Below are 18,036 nucleotides of genomic sequence, written 5' to 3'. Positions count from 1 at the left end.
TACAACAAACAACTACAACTACAATACAACTACAATATGCAATACATAAAGCTATGGCAGGACTATCTCTGATGTGCCCAGCACAGTGCTCCTCATGGCAAAGTTTAGGGACAGCAGGGAGCAGAAGAGTAAGGATGGAGATTTCTCCTTCCCATTGCACAATGCCCACCACATGCCCTGTTGTTGCTATCACTGCTGTAGTGCTGTGGTGTCACGGGCAAGATGCATCCTACAGCCCACTTTGGCTCCGAATAAGGCACAGCATGGGGGACAGAGGCATAGGCCTCTGCTCCCTTCCCACTCCCTGCACCACACTTGGAGGCCATTTAAAGCGGATCAGCCTGGGCCAGGAGGACACCCAAGGCCACCATGGGTTTTGCTGCCACCTGTCCTCACCCTGAGGATGCAGGGAGAGGTTGGTGGCCCTGGCAGGGCAGCCACCCTCACCCCTGATCACCACACAGGGAGCCTCACCCTTAGCACAGCCCATCTGTCCCCAGCAGCCCACTCAGCAGTGGCTCTGGGCAAGAGCCCATGGGCCACTCCAAGGTGCTGGCAGTAACTTGTGTAATCCAGAGACTCAGTAAACAGCTTCATTGCAAAGCTGTCCTAATTCACTGTTATGGAGGGAGCTGCATAAAAGCCCTGAGCAGAGGTAAACTCCTAAATCATTCACAAACTAGTACAGCAAGGGCCATGCTCACATCTTGAAGTAGTGCTCTGAAGACAACACCATGAAATATTTGTGTAAGCTGTGGAGCACTTTGCTCTGGACACAGCTCCCTTGCTTTCCAAATCTTTTCACTGGCTGGCTCCTGGCCACCCTGCATACCACTGGGACCTTCCCGGAGAGGATGCCATGAGTGGTCCCTGCAAAACACCCCATGCAGTGATTTTGGGCACATGTTTGCACAGGAGGGAGGCAGGTGACATTTCCCCAAGGAGCTCGATGCAGCAGAGCAGCCTGGTCCCAACAGGGTACCCTGAAGGTATGAGCTTCCAGAACATCACTTCCCTGAGGAGACCCATGCAAACAGACAAGAGAGCCAAGGGATGCTGCTGTGCAGCGCCTTGCCGACATCAGTCACACTGCTCATTTCCACCCCCTCTGCTTCCCAGGAGCATGACAATGACCATGCAGTAGAGTCCTCTCAGTATGACAGAAAATACAATTGAAAAATAAAGTCTTTTCTGTCTCCTTCAGCTTCCCACAGATCTTGTACATAAAAGCCAAATCATTACCCAGAGACTAATAATATGGTAATTGTAACATTTGCGATCCCGGAATTTCAGGATGTTTACTGAAGAAGTTATTATTTCACTATGAAATTGCTACCATGCATTCTTTAAGATTCCCTAGAGGGCTGAGTGCAAGCTTGGAGAATACAGAGTAGGGGATTTTTTTGTCCTGGCATGTGACATGTCTAGTTAGGAGACACCCACTGGCTCCCCTTTACCTTGTTTTCATCACTCCAGATCCATTTCCAGGGAGGCAGGGGTGGAAAGTGAGCTGCCAGTACCCATCAGCTGGGGAGTGAGAACTCTCATTTTATTTTCAGCTGCTGGCCACCTGCTAAGCCACTGAAATGCTGCCTTCGAACACCAGCAAAAGGCTTTGAAAAGAAGCAAGGATGGCTCTAATCTCCATCACGCTACCACAGTGACTCCCCTGAAACAGGCACTTTCATCACAGGGACCAAAGCTGCAGCTACAGGGAGAGTTGCTTGACTTGTTCTTCTTTATTTGTTGGGGGTTCTGGGGAGGGGGGTTGTTTGGGTTTGGTTTGTTCTGTTTGACTGCTAATGTGTAAGTTCAAAACCCAGTTTGCTGGTTGGTCTGTGGCACCAGGGTCAGAGATGGCTGGTGGGGAAGACATGCAGAGGGAGCTGGAAACCTCTGAATGACTTGGAGGGGCACCAGCAGCCTCTCACCTCTTTGGGAGGCACCACCTGAACCTCTCTTGGAATAGGAAGGTCTAGCAGAGCCTACTACACTGGGGAAACTCCAGTCCTCCCAAACAGTGTCACAAGCAAGGCTTTCCCTCCTCTATCACCAAAATATAACCCACCAATACTTTCCTTCTGGGCTAAACCTTCTTTTTCCCTTGGTCCAAACCACAATACTTCTGTTTCCATTTCAAGCACTATAAAAGAAGGCATGCATGTGCTATGGAGGCTTTGAAAAGCTAGGAAAGACAGTATATTTGCTGAAAATCAGAACTCAAGCCCATTGGTGGGGCAGCAGATGGCAAAGCAGAACACACACACATCTCACTGTGAGCTCCAACTGCTTGGCCATGGGATACCCTACCACAGGCTGCTCAGCACCTCCTGTTGCAGCTTAATCAGAAGGGTCTGTATACATGCATCCACCTTCTCACACAGACATGCTCCTTCTCAACTTTGCTCCACAGTCTTTACACTTGGCACTTGTTTCTTTATGTACAGAGCTTGATTCTGAAGTGACAATTTTCTGTGCAGGGTCCCAGCTGATGGGCAGCTGGCATTTGGTGATCAAGAGGAACATGTTACCTGCTACTTTTTTCGGGGCAGTCCTCACTGAATAAGAACTGAATGTACACCCCCAAAACAGCTATTTTCATGTGTACTCTCCGTTCTTTGGAAAACACTGGGCAATTGGAAAGCAAGTAGTTACGCTTTGTGAGACAGCAGTAAATACGTTTTTTCACATCTGTGCTCTCCAATGCAATTACATAGGTTTTCATTAGTAAAAAACAGGGTGACAGCTCCAAAACCAACAGGCAATTCCAGTAGCAAACAAAGGCATGAAGCCTTTGAAGTTCATTCAACACCTCTGAAGTCTGGCAGATGTAAAGTTCCCAAACATTCCCATCTGTGCACTACCTACATTGTTTTCTCCATGTGCAGTGTCAGAACACCGTTACAGCCATGTAGTGAAGACTGTAAAACTACCATGGCCTGGAGAAAAGTAAGCTTGGACAAATTCTTTTCTGATAATTGCATCCCTTTAATACACTCCTCTCAATAGTGAAATGCTGCAGGAAAAGACTGGAGATGTGCACTGAACACCCAGCCAGTCTGCTACATTTAGACAGACCTCTTGCAGATGCTTGAGCACATGCCACGTTGCCCATGGACCTGAAACTATGGCCTTGTGTGAACAAGTGAGGACAAGGTTTTAGCTGTGCTACCTGCTGATACTACCAGATACTGACGGGTATTCATTACAAGGTACTGCCCCATGTGCCATAGGCACTTTTCTACTAACCTCTGTGTATTGCTGAATTACGTTTTCGGGAGTTGGTCCAAGGAAGACATAGAAGTCAAGGATCCCTCCAATAGTGCGAAAAGTTAAAGATGGGTTTGGACTCAGAGAAACATCTGAAAAGAAAAAAACAGGTTCTCAGTACAAACCAGTTCTGCACTGTACGTGGGAATGGTTCAAAGCTGCGCTAGGGAAGGTTCAGACTTGACATTAGGGAACAATTTGTTACCGAGAGGGTAGTCAAACATTGAAACAGGCTTCCTCGAGATGCGGTTGATGCCCCAAGCCTGGCAGTGTATGAGAGGCATTTGGACAATTCCCTTAATAACATGCTTAAACTTTTGTTCAGCCCTGAAGTGGTCAGGACTAGATGATCACTGTTGGTGCTTTCCAACTGAAATATTTTACTGTACCCTATCTTACCATAAATATATACATGCTGGACTCTTCTATGTGTATAAATGTATCCTGAGGCAGAGATGACACATTCAAGTCACTATCTGACACCTCGTGGGTATGAATGGATGAGCAAACATCATGTATGTAGGCTAGCAGTTTTCCAGTGTTTCTGTAGTCTCCCCTTTCAGACTGGCATTGTGCAACAATAAATCACAGAAAACCACACAGAGTAGATTGCACAGATCCATTTGTCTCAGTTTCATTTATATATAAAAAGGAACCACAAGCTTGTGTTTAGGGTTCCTTTATGCTATTTTAATCTTCTAATTGGACGTCATTGGCTTCCAGGAAAAACTGATTTTATAGACTGAGTGAAGATTCCCCTTTTCTGAAATTATGGCACTGGATTAATACAGTAAGGTGACCATGGCAACGCACAAAACTATTCTCCACAGGCAGAACATAGGACTAAACTAAATTGATTATGCCAATCCCAGAGGAAATTTCTTCCACCTTCTCCTTTACCTGTCTGTGCATCTGGGGTTTAAAAAGAAAAAAAAAAAAAACAAAAAACAAACAACCCAAAACTTAATAATATTTTTTTTCTGAAAATACTTCACCTTATTGAGCAGTCCTTCTAATGAAATCCCTTTGAAAACTTTATAGCAATTCCTGTGACCTCAGTCGTGGAGCAGTCACTCTTATTTAGACCACATTGAAAAAACAATCAGTAAACCAGCTTTTTATATCTACTAATTTACCATCTTTCTATATGCAGGCTATAAAAGAATTCATATATCTTTTTACCTTGTGCATTGGAGTTCAGCAGGAGAACACCATGAGCATTGGAGTCAGCTTCTACACACAAATAGAAAGGGTGAACTCCATAGAGGTTGGCAAATGGCTGAAATACAAACAAGATGTTAAGTATGGCTTGACTATTCTATCTTTCATATTTTCTGTTAGCTATGTACATACGGGAAGGCAAGGAAATGAATTCATTCGTAGTTAGAGACTTGTTTTGAAAGGTTGGGGATTTTTTTCGCCTAAACTGGTATGAAGTCAAATCGATAGAAAAGAGTTATTTTTTTCTGCCTCATCCTGATGGTACTTTTTAGTCTCCCCTAAAAAGTTAAACCTAAATACTCTGCCAAAACCCGCACAATGGCACTGGTAAGAACTGCTTTGCTAGTTAAAATAGATTCATCAACCACTGACTCAAGTTTAGCTGGACATCTAAAGGGTCCTGCTGAAGTCCAGCTTCTTTGGATGAACACGGATTGAGCCAAGCACAAAATTAAATGCTTTCCTGAACCAGGATCTTGTCACACAAAATACTTCTTTTTCCCCTAAAACTAACTGCATCGTGAGAAATCTTCTGATAAAAGGTTTCAAAGTTCCCTCAAAATGACTCACGGTTTTGTCATTTAATTAAACCTTAAGACACCTGTGAAATGTGTGACATTCAGTGTTTGGCACTGATTCGCTTTAGCAGTGCTTCCATACGGAGAGAGGTGGTCCCTCAGCAAAGCTGTACCTCACCACCTCCTTGTGGTGATACAACTTAGGACAATGTGCTGCACAAAGTGAATTACCTCTGGTGCCTGATCTCTGCTGAACATGCCATAGGTAACGAAGTCCATGCTGTGTTTGAAGGATGGGTGCTCATGTTCACCAAACCCATACACCGAAGTGGATGGCACAGTAGTTGTGATCTGAAGATACTGGTTGGAGAAAATCAGATCAGTGAGGGGACTGTCCCACCTACAACAAACAGGGGGACATGATTAGTTTGCTTCTCTTTGTTATGCATCATTTGAAGTTCACATCTGCCTGTTTATACTTCTTCTGTATTTTGGAGACTAACAGTATTAAAAAACTCCCACAAGGCTAAATTCTGTGCAAGCCTCTAACACACTTAACCTAACACACACTGAATTCATCTTGCAGTGGCTGCAGCTATCATCTCGTCTACTGATACAATAAAATGCATCAGTATAACTTTGAAAGGAACAACTAAAATGAGAGAAGACACTATCTATAATCCTATTACCGAAATAAGTGGTTGCTTGTGGTATTTCTATGACAACCAAACATGGCAGACTAAAAATTGTTATTACGCAGCGGGGTTCAGAATCCTTAATGGGAACAACAGACATTTCATGTTACCAGTTTTTACTTTCTAATCTTTTGCTGGATCAGGACCCAAATACTCGTTACCCCTACTTTATGCAGGCACCTGAAGCAGAGGGATAGGTTCCTCCAGACTGCTTGAATGAGATGTTTTTAATGTGATGAACTCTCTTACTTCTCTCACCAGTTTAACGCCTTGATTTCTACTGAATCATCTGTGGACACAGGCTCACATTTTAATTAGGTGTTACATTCTGTTTCCTATCTCTCCTGCTATAATGAGCTGTATGCTAGATGGGAGAGAATATAGTCAAGCTGTGGAGAAGTGTTTTGTTAATGGCACTGTGTATACCATGAGTACCACATTTAGATAGCACCCTCTCGAACCTTGTTTAGCCATGAATTTGTTACAGCTAATTAAAATAAATGAGCCAAAACCATAGAGCATAGAAGTGGCAAAACTCCCCTTTTAATGGTCTTTTGTCAATGATTTTAACAAAATTAAATAGTTGATCAAATTGACCAGTGAATCAGAACTGGCCTCACTATGCTGGCCTCTCTTCAAGTAAACAAGGATGGCCACTCACTGGGATGCCCAGAGGTGGCTCCAAGGTACCCACCTTCCTCTCCATGCAAAGTAGGCACAGTCTATCCCTAAAGTGTCCTAGTTTTAAGTCAAGCACACATAGTGGTCTGTCTTATTTTAAAAAGGTCTCTTTGGCATTTCTCACAAGCAGGAAAAGTAAGAATTTGTATTTAAACCTTGATTTGGTTGCTTGCCAGCAGCAACCCTCACTTCCTTCCATCATCTCCTCCACCTACACGCAGTACTGAATAAGGTTATTCTTTATAGGAAGGTTAATGCAAAATATCCCTGAGAATCAGATCCAGCCCTTGGCAAACAGAGGCCTTTCTGCAAGAAGCTGCTGCTGTGTAGGAACAGGGGTGGGCTCTGCGGAGCTGTATTCCTGTCCAAAGGAGCACCGTCACGTAGCTCTGCTCTATGGCAAGGCGGGCACAGTCACTGCTCTGAGCAGACCATGGGATTATGCAAAAAGCAAAGGATGCCGGAGGGGAGATGCTTTGGGAAGAGCTTGAATATCTGTCCTAACTCATTGAGCTCTCTCCATGATGTCTGTTGAGAGGACATGAGGCTTTGTACATTCATGGTACCCACATTATGGCACTGACATTTCCCATCGTGAGAGCAATTAGTGTTGCCATGACATTAAAAATGCTCCTTCTGCTCAGCAGAGGAGGGTCACTGGGGTGGAGCAAACCGCAACCCTAGGAACAACCCCTCTGCCCCACCATGTCTTTCAATGGCACAGAGAAACTGTTTCATACCTTGTGCATTCCCTCAGGCCACTGTCACATGCTCAGCTTCTGCATGGCATCACCAAAACAGTGCCTTGGTCTGCTTCCCTCCATCCCTCAGCTCCCCAAGAGCTGCCATTCCCAACAGTGCAGCTTCCCATGCTGCACTCCCAGTAGCCATCGCTCTCCATCTTCCCCTAGACCTCTGCTTACCAGAACAATATCTAGGAGTAACTATGACATAAGAAGACTGGCAATGACTCTTTCTTTTCTCTGGGCACCATTTTGTCTTCTCCATCTGAAGGAAAGCATGAACAGGTTTTCCCCTGGCATCCCTCTCTGCCTCCACTCCCAGGTGATGCCCTTGTGCTCTGCAGCACACTGTGGTAAGCTGCTGTATTACTCTATATGTTTGCTTGTGCTGTGTTGGCAAAAAGCAATCTTTTAAATGAAAAAAAAAAAAGAGATGTCTGAAACACTTGGAGATAATAAAATGATGCTCTATTTCTCCCACTTCCCTTCCTGCTGAAGAAGGAAGCAAACAGAAGGGAGCAGAAAATGACACTGTGTGTGGTTCTCCGACAGTTCTACAACCCATAACAGTGCTGTGATGGACAACAGAAGGGATCTAAAACATCTAAAAATACAGCTGAGAAGTTTTTCACTGTCAAAAAAAACCCTACCAGCAGCTAGACATTGCAAAGCCTGTGAAGAGGAGAAGCCTTTCATTTGCACAAGAGGTACTAGCTGCATTCGGGTTCCCGGCTGAAAGTCCTAACTCCTTAGTGTCTCTGTGGTGGAAATGCGCCTGCCTGTAGAAGTACATCCCACATGTCTGCCTGGCCCATTGCCTGCTAACAGCTGCCTGCTGCCTGTCTGGGAAGCCTGCCTTCCCAGCTAGTGTTTCCTTCCAAACACCGTGCACTGTACTCAAGAGTCATGTACCTTGGAGTTATATGTGGACATGACAATTGACTTGGCTGAATGACTTCGCTCTGTTTACTGGAGACCTAATAGTTGTGGTGTGTGCAGTGGCTCAGAGCATGGACCCACCTGCCATATGCAAGCACCTGGTGTCACTTAAGAGGGACGCTTGGGACACATGTATGATGTATCATTAGGACATGCATGATGCATTATCCGGACATTCAAATATCGTTTTAGGTCAGGAGAGGGTTTTTTCCTTCTTGTTGCAATGAATCCTGGATTACTCTGAGGTGTGAACGCCTATCCTACTCAGATGCTTGCAGAAAATGTCTTCTCTAGCATCTGCTCTACTCAGCTTCCAGACCCTTTGGAAACCACAGCTTTGTGAAAGGGAGCACACTGAATACATCACCTGTTTGCAAATTCAGGGGAAACTTCACACAGCTATCATGGGCCTAAGCCTCTTGGCGGAGCTTGGGCTACCTTTTCAGAGGGCCCAGGTGATTACTGTATGCACAGGCTGCCTCTAAAGCAGTAAAGCACCACAGGGGCTGAAGAGTATAGGCCCTATTTTTAGGTGGATTTCAAATATATTTTGCTGCTGCCTGAGGACTGGCTGGGCATCAGTCAGTTGATGGTGAGCAACTGTTTTCATTTGCATAACTCATCTTTCTTGGGTTTATTTGGGTTTATCTCTTTGTTATTTTATTTTTATTGTTGTTATTATTATTGTATTTTAATTCTTAATGTGTTTACCTCAACCTGTGAGTTTTCTCACTTTTACCCTTCCAGTTCTCTTCCCACCTATCCTGCTGGAGGGGGCAGTGAGCAAGTGGCTCAGTTGCCATATAGGGTTAACACAACAGCCATAGTCCTTATTAGCTGTAAGTCTTGGGGCACCACTGGACTGCAGAAGGCACACAAAAAGTGAATTCTTATATGCTTATCTTTTCTTTAAGGTGATTTATCAAATAGGTAGAGAAAGTAACCAACAGATTTTCCACTTTAAAAGGAAGAATTGCAGGTATATTTACAGTTCTTGACACAGTTCTGCTCTACTACTGTACTTTTTGTCATAGTGTCTGAGTATGTCCTATAAGTGGCTGGATATATAATGCTTCATTTTTGTTCTGAAAAACACTTGAATATGTTATATACCTACAGTAATTCTTGCCTGTGTAACATAAATCTTTATGATTAGAAGACTAAAACAATGGCTTTTACAAACTAGAAGCAAACTCAAGTTACCCAAGATGCACACAATTTGCTCCTGTTGTTTTCAGCAAAATTGCAGTTTAAGACAATAGTGTTATAAATCATTCTAATAGCTTTGCCTATGTAAAAATGTCTTCATGGTAAGTGGTGTCTGTGCTTACTACCACAATCAATAAAAAAGGCAGCTGAACTCTGCAGCAGCCTTTTTGGAAATTGGGGAAAATCTTGATTAGATTGTGGTTATTTGTGCCGTATCTTCCCAAGTGTGATGGCAAATGAGGTATTCCAAACTCTTAATAGAGAGAAAGGAGCACTTATCTGGCTTGGAAAAAACGTTTTGCCTTCCATTATTCATATAACATCATGAAGGAAAAGTCAGATGGAGAACGGATATTAAAGTGGAGAATCAAATCAATAGTCCATCCCTCTGCAGCCTGTCTCCAGCAACAGCCCAGGCCAGATATCACAGAGGAAGACATAAGATATCACTCAGAGCCAGTCTCGCAATAATCTGCTTATGGAGGAAGTTTCTGGCTGTTTCACAGAATTAGCTTTATGTTGTGAAACATGGAGACAAAACCAGTTGTTTGGGTTTTTTTCTACAGATGAATGTTTTACTATGCTTGAATGTGCATCCTGCTAAGCCTCCCATGTCAGCACCACCCTGGGGCAATGAGTCCCACAGAGTAATCGCACACTGCAAAATGAGGATGTCTTTGTTATTTATCGCTGCCTTAAAGCAAACAGTTCCCAGCCTTTTACTCTCTGTTCTGGAGGAAATCTATGCTTTCTTGAAGCCTTCATACTTACACTTGATACTATCTCCTCCAAGGTTTGTTGTTGTTAGTGGCAGAAGCAGAAAGAAGAATAGGACTCAACCCGAGAGCACATGCCATGAAATAACTCAGAGGCAATGCTTTGCTCCCTCACCTGCCTTATTACAACCCAATATTTTCTCTCCTGTTTTTATTGCTGTAGGTTCCTGCACAACCCTGTCTAATTTTCACCCCATGCAGGTGAAGCAGCAACTATCACCTGATTACCTTGGAGCAATGTAGTAGGACCTGGCCTTTCTTTCTTGCTCCTGGCTCTGCATGAGGTTTGTAATTAATATCTTTCCCCTACATAATTCATTCCTCTCCCTTGCTATTGTGATTATATGGAGCTTCCAGTTTGTCCTGCCCTCCTTGAGCTGGCAGTTGGGTACCTGAGCTACAGCAGTGGTTCCTTGCATGCAGCAAGCAAGAGAAACGCCTGTGGAGCACATTCAGCAATACCTCAAAGCCTCTGCTGCCTCTACCCTGCAACCTTTCCAATGTGGTTTTAAATCATTCCACACAAGGAGGAGGCTCTGTGCATATAGGTGGCAGAGCTGGGATGGGGTTTTAAATCAGGCAGACAGATTCTGCTGGCAACTCCCTCATCACTGCAAAGTCTGTGCCACAGAGACACTGACAACAGGATAGACTGCACTGGAAAGGAGGGGAGGGAAATACAAGCATGTGCTTGGAAAGAACAACCCAAATCTATACCATATTTCTGTTTGGGACATGCTGCTCTCTCCCATCTGTGGCAGAGCATGCTTGGGATCATGAGAGATTTTAGGGCTTTTTGGAGGTGGATCATCGAGGAGTTTAAAGCTGCTGGTGAGGGATAACAAGAAGCATCATGTAAAAGAGATTTCTGAGGATCTGGGATTGCTTTACACCAGGAAAGCCTTCCTTAAATGTGTTAGAATGGTCTAGCAGAGCACCCTGACCTGGTTTGGTGTAGACATGAGTTATGATCCACCTACACCCAGGGAGTGCAACTACAGCACCTGTGGGAAGGCTTTGTTTGCCCACATCAACTGTTCTGAACAGTGTTTTTGTTCATACAAAGATTAATGACTGGTTCAGCTGTTCACTGGGACAGCAAGGCCATGGCCATTCACATCTTAAAGTAGGAGACTAGAGTCCCTCCAGATGTTATATGCTTGCCTGTTTCTCAGGGACACTCGTCCACACAGCCTGCCCTAACCTGGCACAGCCACAGAGGCACCCGCGTGTGGCTCTGTGCCTGGACACAGGCATGCTGGGTGCCCTGGAACAGCAGCTCCCACCTCTGCAGGGAGCTCAAAGCAAAAGACTTGGGATTTCACATCTTCTCTGCAGACTGCACTTGGACAGGGATGGGGACAAGGCAATGATGAAGATGCTCAGCAGCAGTTCTTGCTGAACCCCTGCTACAGCATGCTCAGACCCACCTCCCAAGCATCCAAACCTGCCTTTTGGGCAGGCTGAGCTAACATGAAAATCTACTTAACATGCCAGATGCCACCAGTGCTCCCCTGCATCCAGCCAGCTAGTGAAGTCACTGGGGGGATGCTCCTGTAGCACTGCTTGCTGAGGGTTCATCCTCCCCAATCAAGCTGCCCATGGCTTTTAGGCCAGGATGTGTAACCTATTTTGAAAGATTTCCTTCTGCACAGCTCTTCTGGTGGCTAAGGAGGTTGCAAAGCCCTCCAAGTCAGGCTGTGGAGGCATCCCTGAGCATCTGCATTCACTCACCCTGACAGGACAGGCAAGCAAATGAAAGCAAAGCATTTCTGCTCCTCACATACGGAATTTAACTCCAAAATTGATTCAGCTGTGAGGGGAATGGCTCCTTGCCGAGATATGATCCTTCAATCCATAGTACTGCTGTGCCATTTCACACAAAAATTCCTGGGAACATATGATTTCCTTTCCTATATGCAAAATCCCATGTCTCTGCTGATGGGAATCTTTTAGTAGCAGTCCTGCCATTGTTTGCAGGATAAAAACCCATTAACTGTTCATTATATTCACCCACGATTTCCTCTGTTTGGGGTCGGATGGGGCTCAGAACTCCTTTTACCTGCCTGGAGGCAGCACACGCTTTTCGAGCAGCAGCGCTGCATAGCAGAGCATTACAGCGAGTGCTGCGCCGATGCTGCTGACCAAGACTGCCCTCTACCTCCCCGGGCTCTGAAGCGCATCGCTGCTGCACCCCACGCCTGCTGCTGAGCACAGATTCTGCTGGGCAAGAGGTGCCTCACACACTGCTGGGGTATGGAGGAGGCTTACCAGGGCCCATGGTAGGCCAGCGAACGTGCCCTCCTGGAAACCTGCTCAGCAGGGACTGCCTTGTGCTCCTCTGCCTCTTGCTGTGCCTTTGGCAGCTCAGTGGATCAAACCCTGCGTCTGCTTTGCAGCAGGCCCTAACCTTAACTGGGATGCCCAAAGTTTGAGGATGCTCTGACTAACCGAGACTAAGCCCTTGGGGTTTGGGTGAAGATGTGAAAGGCTGTGTGGGAACAGGCCATGAGCTGCTCACCTTGTCTTCTTAGGCATTCCCCCTTACATCACCATCCCAATGAAGGAGACTTTACAAAAAACCTCTTCTTACAAAGAGAACTGCATTTTTTAGGGTAAGCCCACTGTTCTCACAAAGCTGTGAAATCTAACGAGGAGTTAAATTATTTTTGTTATCAGAATAATGCATAATACGTTAACTTACAGTAGCCTGGGGGAAAGAAAACACCCACAAAAAACTTCACAGCATTGACTGCAATATGTATAAAAAGAGATGCCACAAGACTGTAGTTTAAAAGTATGGGCAGCTAATTAAAAACCTGGAGCGGTAGTTCCATCTGCAGACTCAAACCATTCTGGAGGCTGTATTGTCTTGCCTCACATGTGTTAAACCATCCTTACACTGCTCACAAAGATAATGCTTGTATTTTGAGTCTGTTTAACAAAGAGTTTCCTGGGAGCATGGAAATCTGAGCTGATTTTTTAATTACTTGATCCCAGTGATCAGGAAATGTTCTTACACTGGTGGGGTGTGCAAGACTGGCAGAGCTGGTGCTGAGGAAGCAGTGGCCACGCACATGTTGGGGCTTGCTCTGAAGCAGGCTGTTAGCAGCCAGATCGCAGTGTGTGTCTTCCCAGAGCACACCTCCTGAGTGGTAAGGGCACATGGAAGGACCTAATCAATGCTCCTCAGAGCCACTACGAGGTCAGCCTATAAGCAGGAGATTCATGTCTAAAGGTGCTGCTGATCTGAATTAAAATGCTAATATAGACACAAACATAGCCTGATACAAACAGTACCCATATTTCTACGTTCTGTGCACCTCCCTCACATACCTGAGTCAAGTAGTGATGACCCAGGGCAGTCTGTAACACTGTCATTTGTCACCACAGACAGCCAGAGGCTGCTGCTGATGTCATGTTGTAGCACTCCTGAATGCAGCTGCAGGAGTGCACCTTGATTGGGATTCTCTTGCCAAGTACTATTACACACCAGAGAGGTGTTGGCGGAAGCCAAGAAAATGGGAAATTATGACCCCCGGTGACCTTGGCAGTGGAGGAGCTTTTGCTGAAGTTAAACTGACAGTGCCAGCTTGAGAAAATAGCTGCATTTTTGTAGTGACAAACTAGACCCACAAATGCCATTCGCTGAAGCCAGTGGAAGTTAGGGACCTACGGCCTCTGTGGCTTTGAGCTTTAATTTCCTAGACCTACCTCTTGGAGAGGGAGAGCAGATTTGGCGTTCAATTTCTGGCATTTTAAAACACCCCAAATTTCAGAAATCTTAGTTCAGCGCTTTCACAAGTTGAGTCCAGCACCATCCCAAGCTGTGAAAGTGTAACCTCAAAAGTTGGCTTGCTGAATAACCTTTTGTACATGCACATAGATAACTGCTACACAAGCACATATTATTAATATTGACTTTTTTACAGGGATAAGGCACAAATCAGTGCTTACTCCACATCCACTTTGACCTTGAGCCTGTGTCACACAGACCCAAGCAATAGGGTGTGAGGAATCAGTGCTTAATTTCTGTGAAGAGCGATGTGAATGACATGTGGTACTCACAGCACAGTGCCGGTGCTTTTCCTCCAGATCCTGAAGTGTGAGGAGTCATCCGTGAGCTCCACATCATAGCTGGTCTCACTGGCAGTAATCCCAGGGGAGTCAATCTTGAGTGGGACCTCAAACCGCTTCTTGTTGGGGTCATAGAGCTAAAGCAAGGTGAGGAAGAGGCAAGTTAGCTCATTTGTTAGCACATATTGCCTTGGTTAATTGCCCACCCCCTGAAACACTCACCCTGAACCGGAGCCTGTCTCTTGTCTGGAACTCCACTTCCAAGGTGACCGGGGAAATGTCATTTCCAAAGAGGGACAAGACTTGATGCTTGCTCAGTGTTACCCTGTGGTAGAAACACGTGCTGGTGCCCACTGCATCTGCTTGCTACCTGTGACCACCCTGGCACAAGCTGGGGGGATCAACTCAGCCACTATATATCAGCTCTTTAAAAATAAATCGACTTATCAAGAGAAATAATCCCTGAGGTTAGTTTAGGTTCTCGTCATTAATGGATAGAATAGGTACTACTGATCTCCTGGCACACAGCTCCCATGGTGGGAGGGACCATGCTGTGCCACCAATCAGTTTCCTCACCAGCAGTGTGGTATGGGCAAAGGACCCCAACTTTGCATGCCTTATGCTCAAGGAAGTATGTCCATTATCTTTGTTGTCACAAGCTAAGCATGGGGTAGAGAATTAGACATTAGGAAGAAATTCTTGACTTCAGGTTGTCCAGAGAAGCCGTGGCTGCCCCATCCCTGGCAGTGTTCAAGGCCAGGTTGGATGGGGCTTGGAGCAGCCTGGTCTAGTGGAAGGTGTCCCTGCTCCAGCCCATGGCAGGGGATTGGAACTGGATGATCTTTAAGGACCCTTCCAATCCAAACCGTTCTAAGACAGGATTCTAGGAAGGTCTGTGGGGAGCTGCCCTGGGGTGGCAGCAGTGGTCACCGTGCACTGTGGGACTGCAGCACTGAAGGAGCCGCACACACTTACCTCCAGCCTGTGGCTGTCTTCTCAGTACTCCCACTCAGCGAGTAGCCATAGGGACTGTCCTCGGGGAAGAAGCACCAGGGAGCACTGGGCACGTCGGTGGCGCACCACGTGCAGCCCCGCGCCTCGCAGGCCTCGCGGGATGCGCCGGGCTGCGGGTGGCAGTCGATGCGTTTCTGCACTGCCACTGCCCCCGAGCACTGTGGGTCCAGGGTTGAGCCGAGGCACCCGCCGGCCACTGGCAGCGGGGAGCAGAGCTCAGTTAAATAATAACCAATAACACAAACCTCTTTAGTTATTCTTTTTTGTTGTGCTTTTTCCCCCATTTTGGGGCTAATACATGTGACTAAGATGCTGGCAGAGCAGCCTGCCTGCTCCTGACTGAGGCAAGAGCAACCAATCACTTTTACAAGGCGAGGCAGTGGGTCTGTGTTGTTCAGTGCTCAGAGCTGCTGGTGCTCAGCTGAAGCATGACTTGCTTGAAATGCTCATGGAAAGTTAAAAGAGCAGGGTAATGAAACTGCTGGCGAGGTGGGAGAGCAGCACTTCAGGCTGCCTGAACAGGGGGTGTATGTACTTCAGTAAGGACTAGAACTGCTGTCGGTATTGGAACACTACATTTTCAGTGCACTTATTCTCTCTCATGTTGTACACAGAGGTTATCACACACACAAGTATGTGAAATGAGCATACCTGTACGATATGAATATAAAAATGCTGATTACATGCATGCTTGCATTGGGTTTCATGTCCATACTGTATGACTACTACATATATACCTAGTATTAATAGCTGGTGATAATAGAGGTAAGGTTATGAGTAAAGGGAAGATGTTAAAGAAAAGGCACAGATTAGTCATTTGCAGAATCATCCCGACAAAGCCTTAGCAAGGTGCTAAATCTTCCCCTTTTTGCAGCTCCAGTTGGAGCCCTGTGCTTCCCCTGCAACGAGCAAGGTTCTCCCTCTCCTCCTGAGAGCAGGGGCACTGTGAGACTGGCTCCCTGCTGTGCTGCCAAAACACCCTGTTATCAAGTACCCTTAAAGGGAGCAGAACTGCAGGCAGCATATTTATCTTGAAGTTAACTTTTGTCATTTTAGTCATTATCGCAGTACTCAAAGATTAAATCTACTTGAATGATAATTGCTCTTTTCCATAAAATGACTAATACCTCTGCCTTAATTACTTTTTCTTTTAATGTGGACCATTGTGCGCTTGAAAGCTTAAAGCACAATTGCTGATGCAGTCTGGGCTTCTCCATAGAAAGAATTTTACAAGCAGATGTGCATAAGCAATAATTATGTATACTGGGAAAATTTACAGAATAGAACTGTAGCTTCACTAGAAAATGCCATCACGCAGCTATGCCAGGGTTTATTCCCAAATAGTGAATGGGAATGCAGAAAAGCAGGAGCTGAGTGCCATCTACATTTGTCTTTTGAGAAAGCTCTCATCCCCTGTTGATGCAGAAGCATCTGATGCTCAGGTCTTAGGCTCCTGGGACACACAACAGAGCTTGCTCCTTGCTGCCACAAGGCCTAATATCACCTTCTATAGGCAGGTATTAACACATAAAACCCAGCTGCCAGACAGGCAGGCTTGGCTTCCACCTTTGTTTTCTGCGGTGGACAGTCATATCTCAAAGGCCGGCTGCTTTCCACCCAGCATTCACCCCCAGTGATCTGTCCCATAGGAAAGCCCTAAAGTTGGATCCTCTTTTTCACCCAGATTGCAACAGAAATGTGAAGATTCCTCTACAATCCCCAGATTATTTCTTCTTGGAGCAGAAATCAGGGAGGATTCATCAGTGGTCTAATGAAACACCAAGACAGCGGGCTGGGTGAGTAAACTCTTGCCTCTTTGTACTGTGTCCCTGCTGCAGATGAGGGAAAGGCAGTGTGCAAGTGCCATGGAAATGACTGCCCTGCCTCTGAATCACTATGCATTGAATAATAGTACTTATTGAGGGAGATGGAAGGATATCAAAGGCTTCCTACAACCCTCTGGATCCTGATGTCCTTAAACCCTGGCAACTGCAGAGAGTAAAAGAATGCTGTACCAAGGGCCACCTCTGCAGTCAGTGCATGGCTTCTGTGTTCAGCAGCTTCGTGCGGCTCTGCTTTGCACACTCGAGTTAACACCTTCCCAGAAGCAGCACAAAATAAAGTGAACCAATCACAGCTCATTTAGGCTCATTTTTTTTGTTTGGTTGTTTTTTCATATGGGCGTCAAACACAGCATCAGTGATTTCATTGCTGACATCAAAGAATCTTACTGAACATACTACAGCAGATTATTAACTTGGTGATGATTTACATAGCATAGGTCCATGGGACACTTATCAACTCATTTGTATAATAACATGCTATTGAAATACTGCACAAGAAGGAGGTTGCAAATGAAAACTCTAGTTCAAGGGGAAAAAATGCTCTGCAGGAACTAAGAAATTTCTTTAATTCCTCTTCTCCCATCAATGTGAAGCTTAAACGTTCCATCAAATTTTGCAAACAGGCACTTGGCAAGGCACGAGGAGCTGAACCTTGCTCATCTCTGCATTCCTGGATTTACTTCAGTTATAGCACAAATGGGGTAGCAGCAAGTGGGAAGATGCAATTTTCCTTCCGTGCTTTTACAAAACATTCCTATTTTAAAATCTCCGCACCATTTTAACTGCCTTTACGGCCTATGTCTGTAACCATACATAGAAGATGAAATGCAAATGAGCAGTTGAATATAGCAGTAGTTACGGCTACTTGCTTTTCCACAATAATTTCCACGGGCACAGAAGCTAAAGCAAGGTAGTTTGAAAGATATATGTGAGAAATTATCCCCACTGCCGTTTAAAAACCTTGACTTCAACTTTCTGAGATTGGATTAGGAACTGCTGCAGTAAGGCATAAGCAAGGAATTAAAGTATTACCACAGACCTTTTAATTC

General features: G+C 45.4%; 1 protein-coding gene across 1 annotated transcript in view; it reads right to left on the bottom strand.

Moving 5' to 3' along the window:
* LOC133276559 (sucrase-isomaltase, intestinal-like) overlaps positions 1 to 18,036 on the bottom strand; it is a 58,379-nt gene that overhangs the window by 39,774 nt on the left and 569 nt on the right. Inside the window, exons 2-7 of the mRNA XM_061467467.1 lie at positions 15,105 to 15,339; positions 14,352 to 14,454; positions 14,121 to 14,266; positions 5,241 to 5,409; positions 4,453 to 4,549; positions 3,250 to 3,362 (exon numbers count right to left, since the gene is read on the bottom strand). Of these exons, the coding sequence (XP_061323451.1) occupies positions 3,250 to 3,362; positions 4,453 to 4,549; positions 5,241 to 5,409; positions 14,121 to 14,266; positions 14,352 to 14,454; positions 15,105 to 15,339 (863 nt within the window). The remainder of the gene's footprint in view (positions 1 to 3,249; positions 3,363 to 4,452; positions 4,550 to 5,240; positions 5,410 to 14,120; positions 14,267 to 14,351; positions 14,455 to 15,104; positions 15,340 to 18,036) is intronic.

This window comes from Pezoporus flaviventris, unplaced genomic scaffold (genome assembly GCF_033815535.1).
Source record: "Pezoporus flaviventris isolate CSIRO_AGI_PZ_B2104156 unplaced genomic scaffold, CSIRO_AGI_Pfla_v1 ptg000045l, whole genome shotgun sequence".
NCBI classification, from domain to species: domain Eukaryota; kingdom Metazoa; phylum Chordata; class Aves; order Psittaciformes; family Psittacidae; genus Pezoporus; species Pezoporus flaviventris.
The sequence above is the reverse complement of the archived record's forward strand: the minus strand, read 5'-3'. Positions and strand labels throughout refer to the sequence as shown.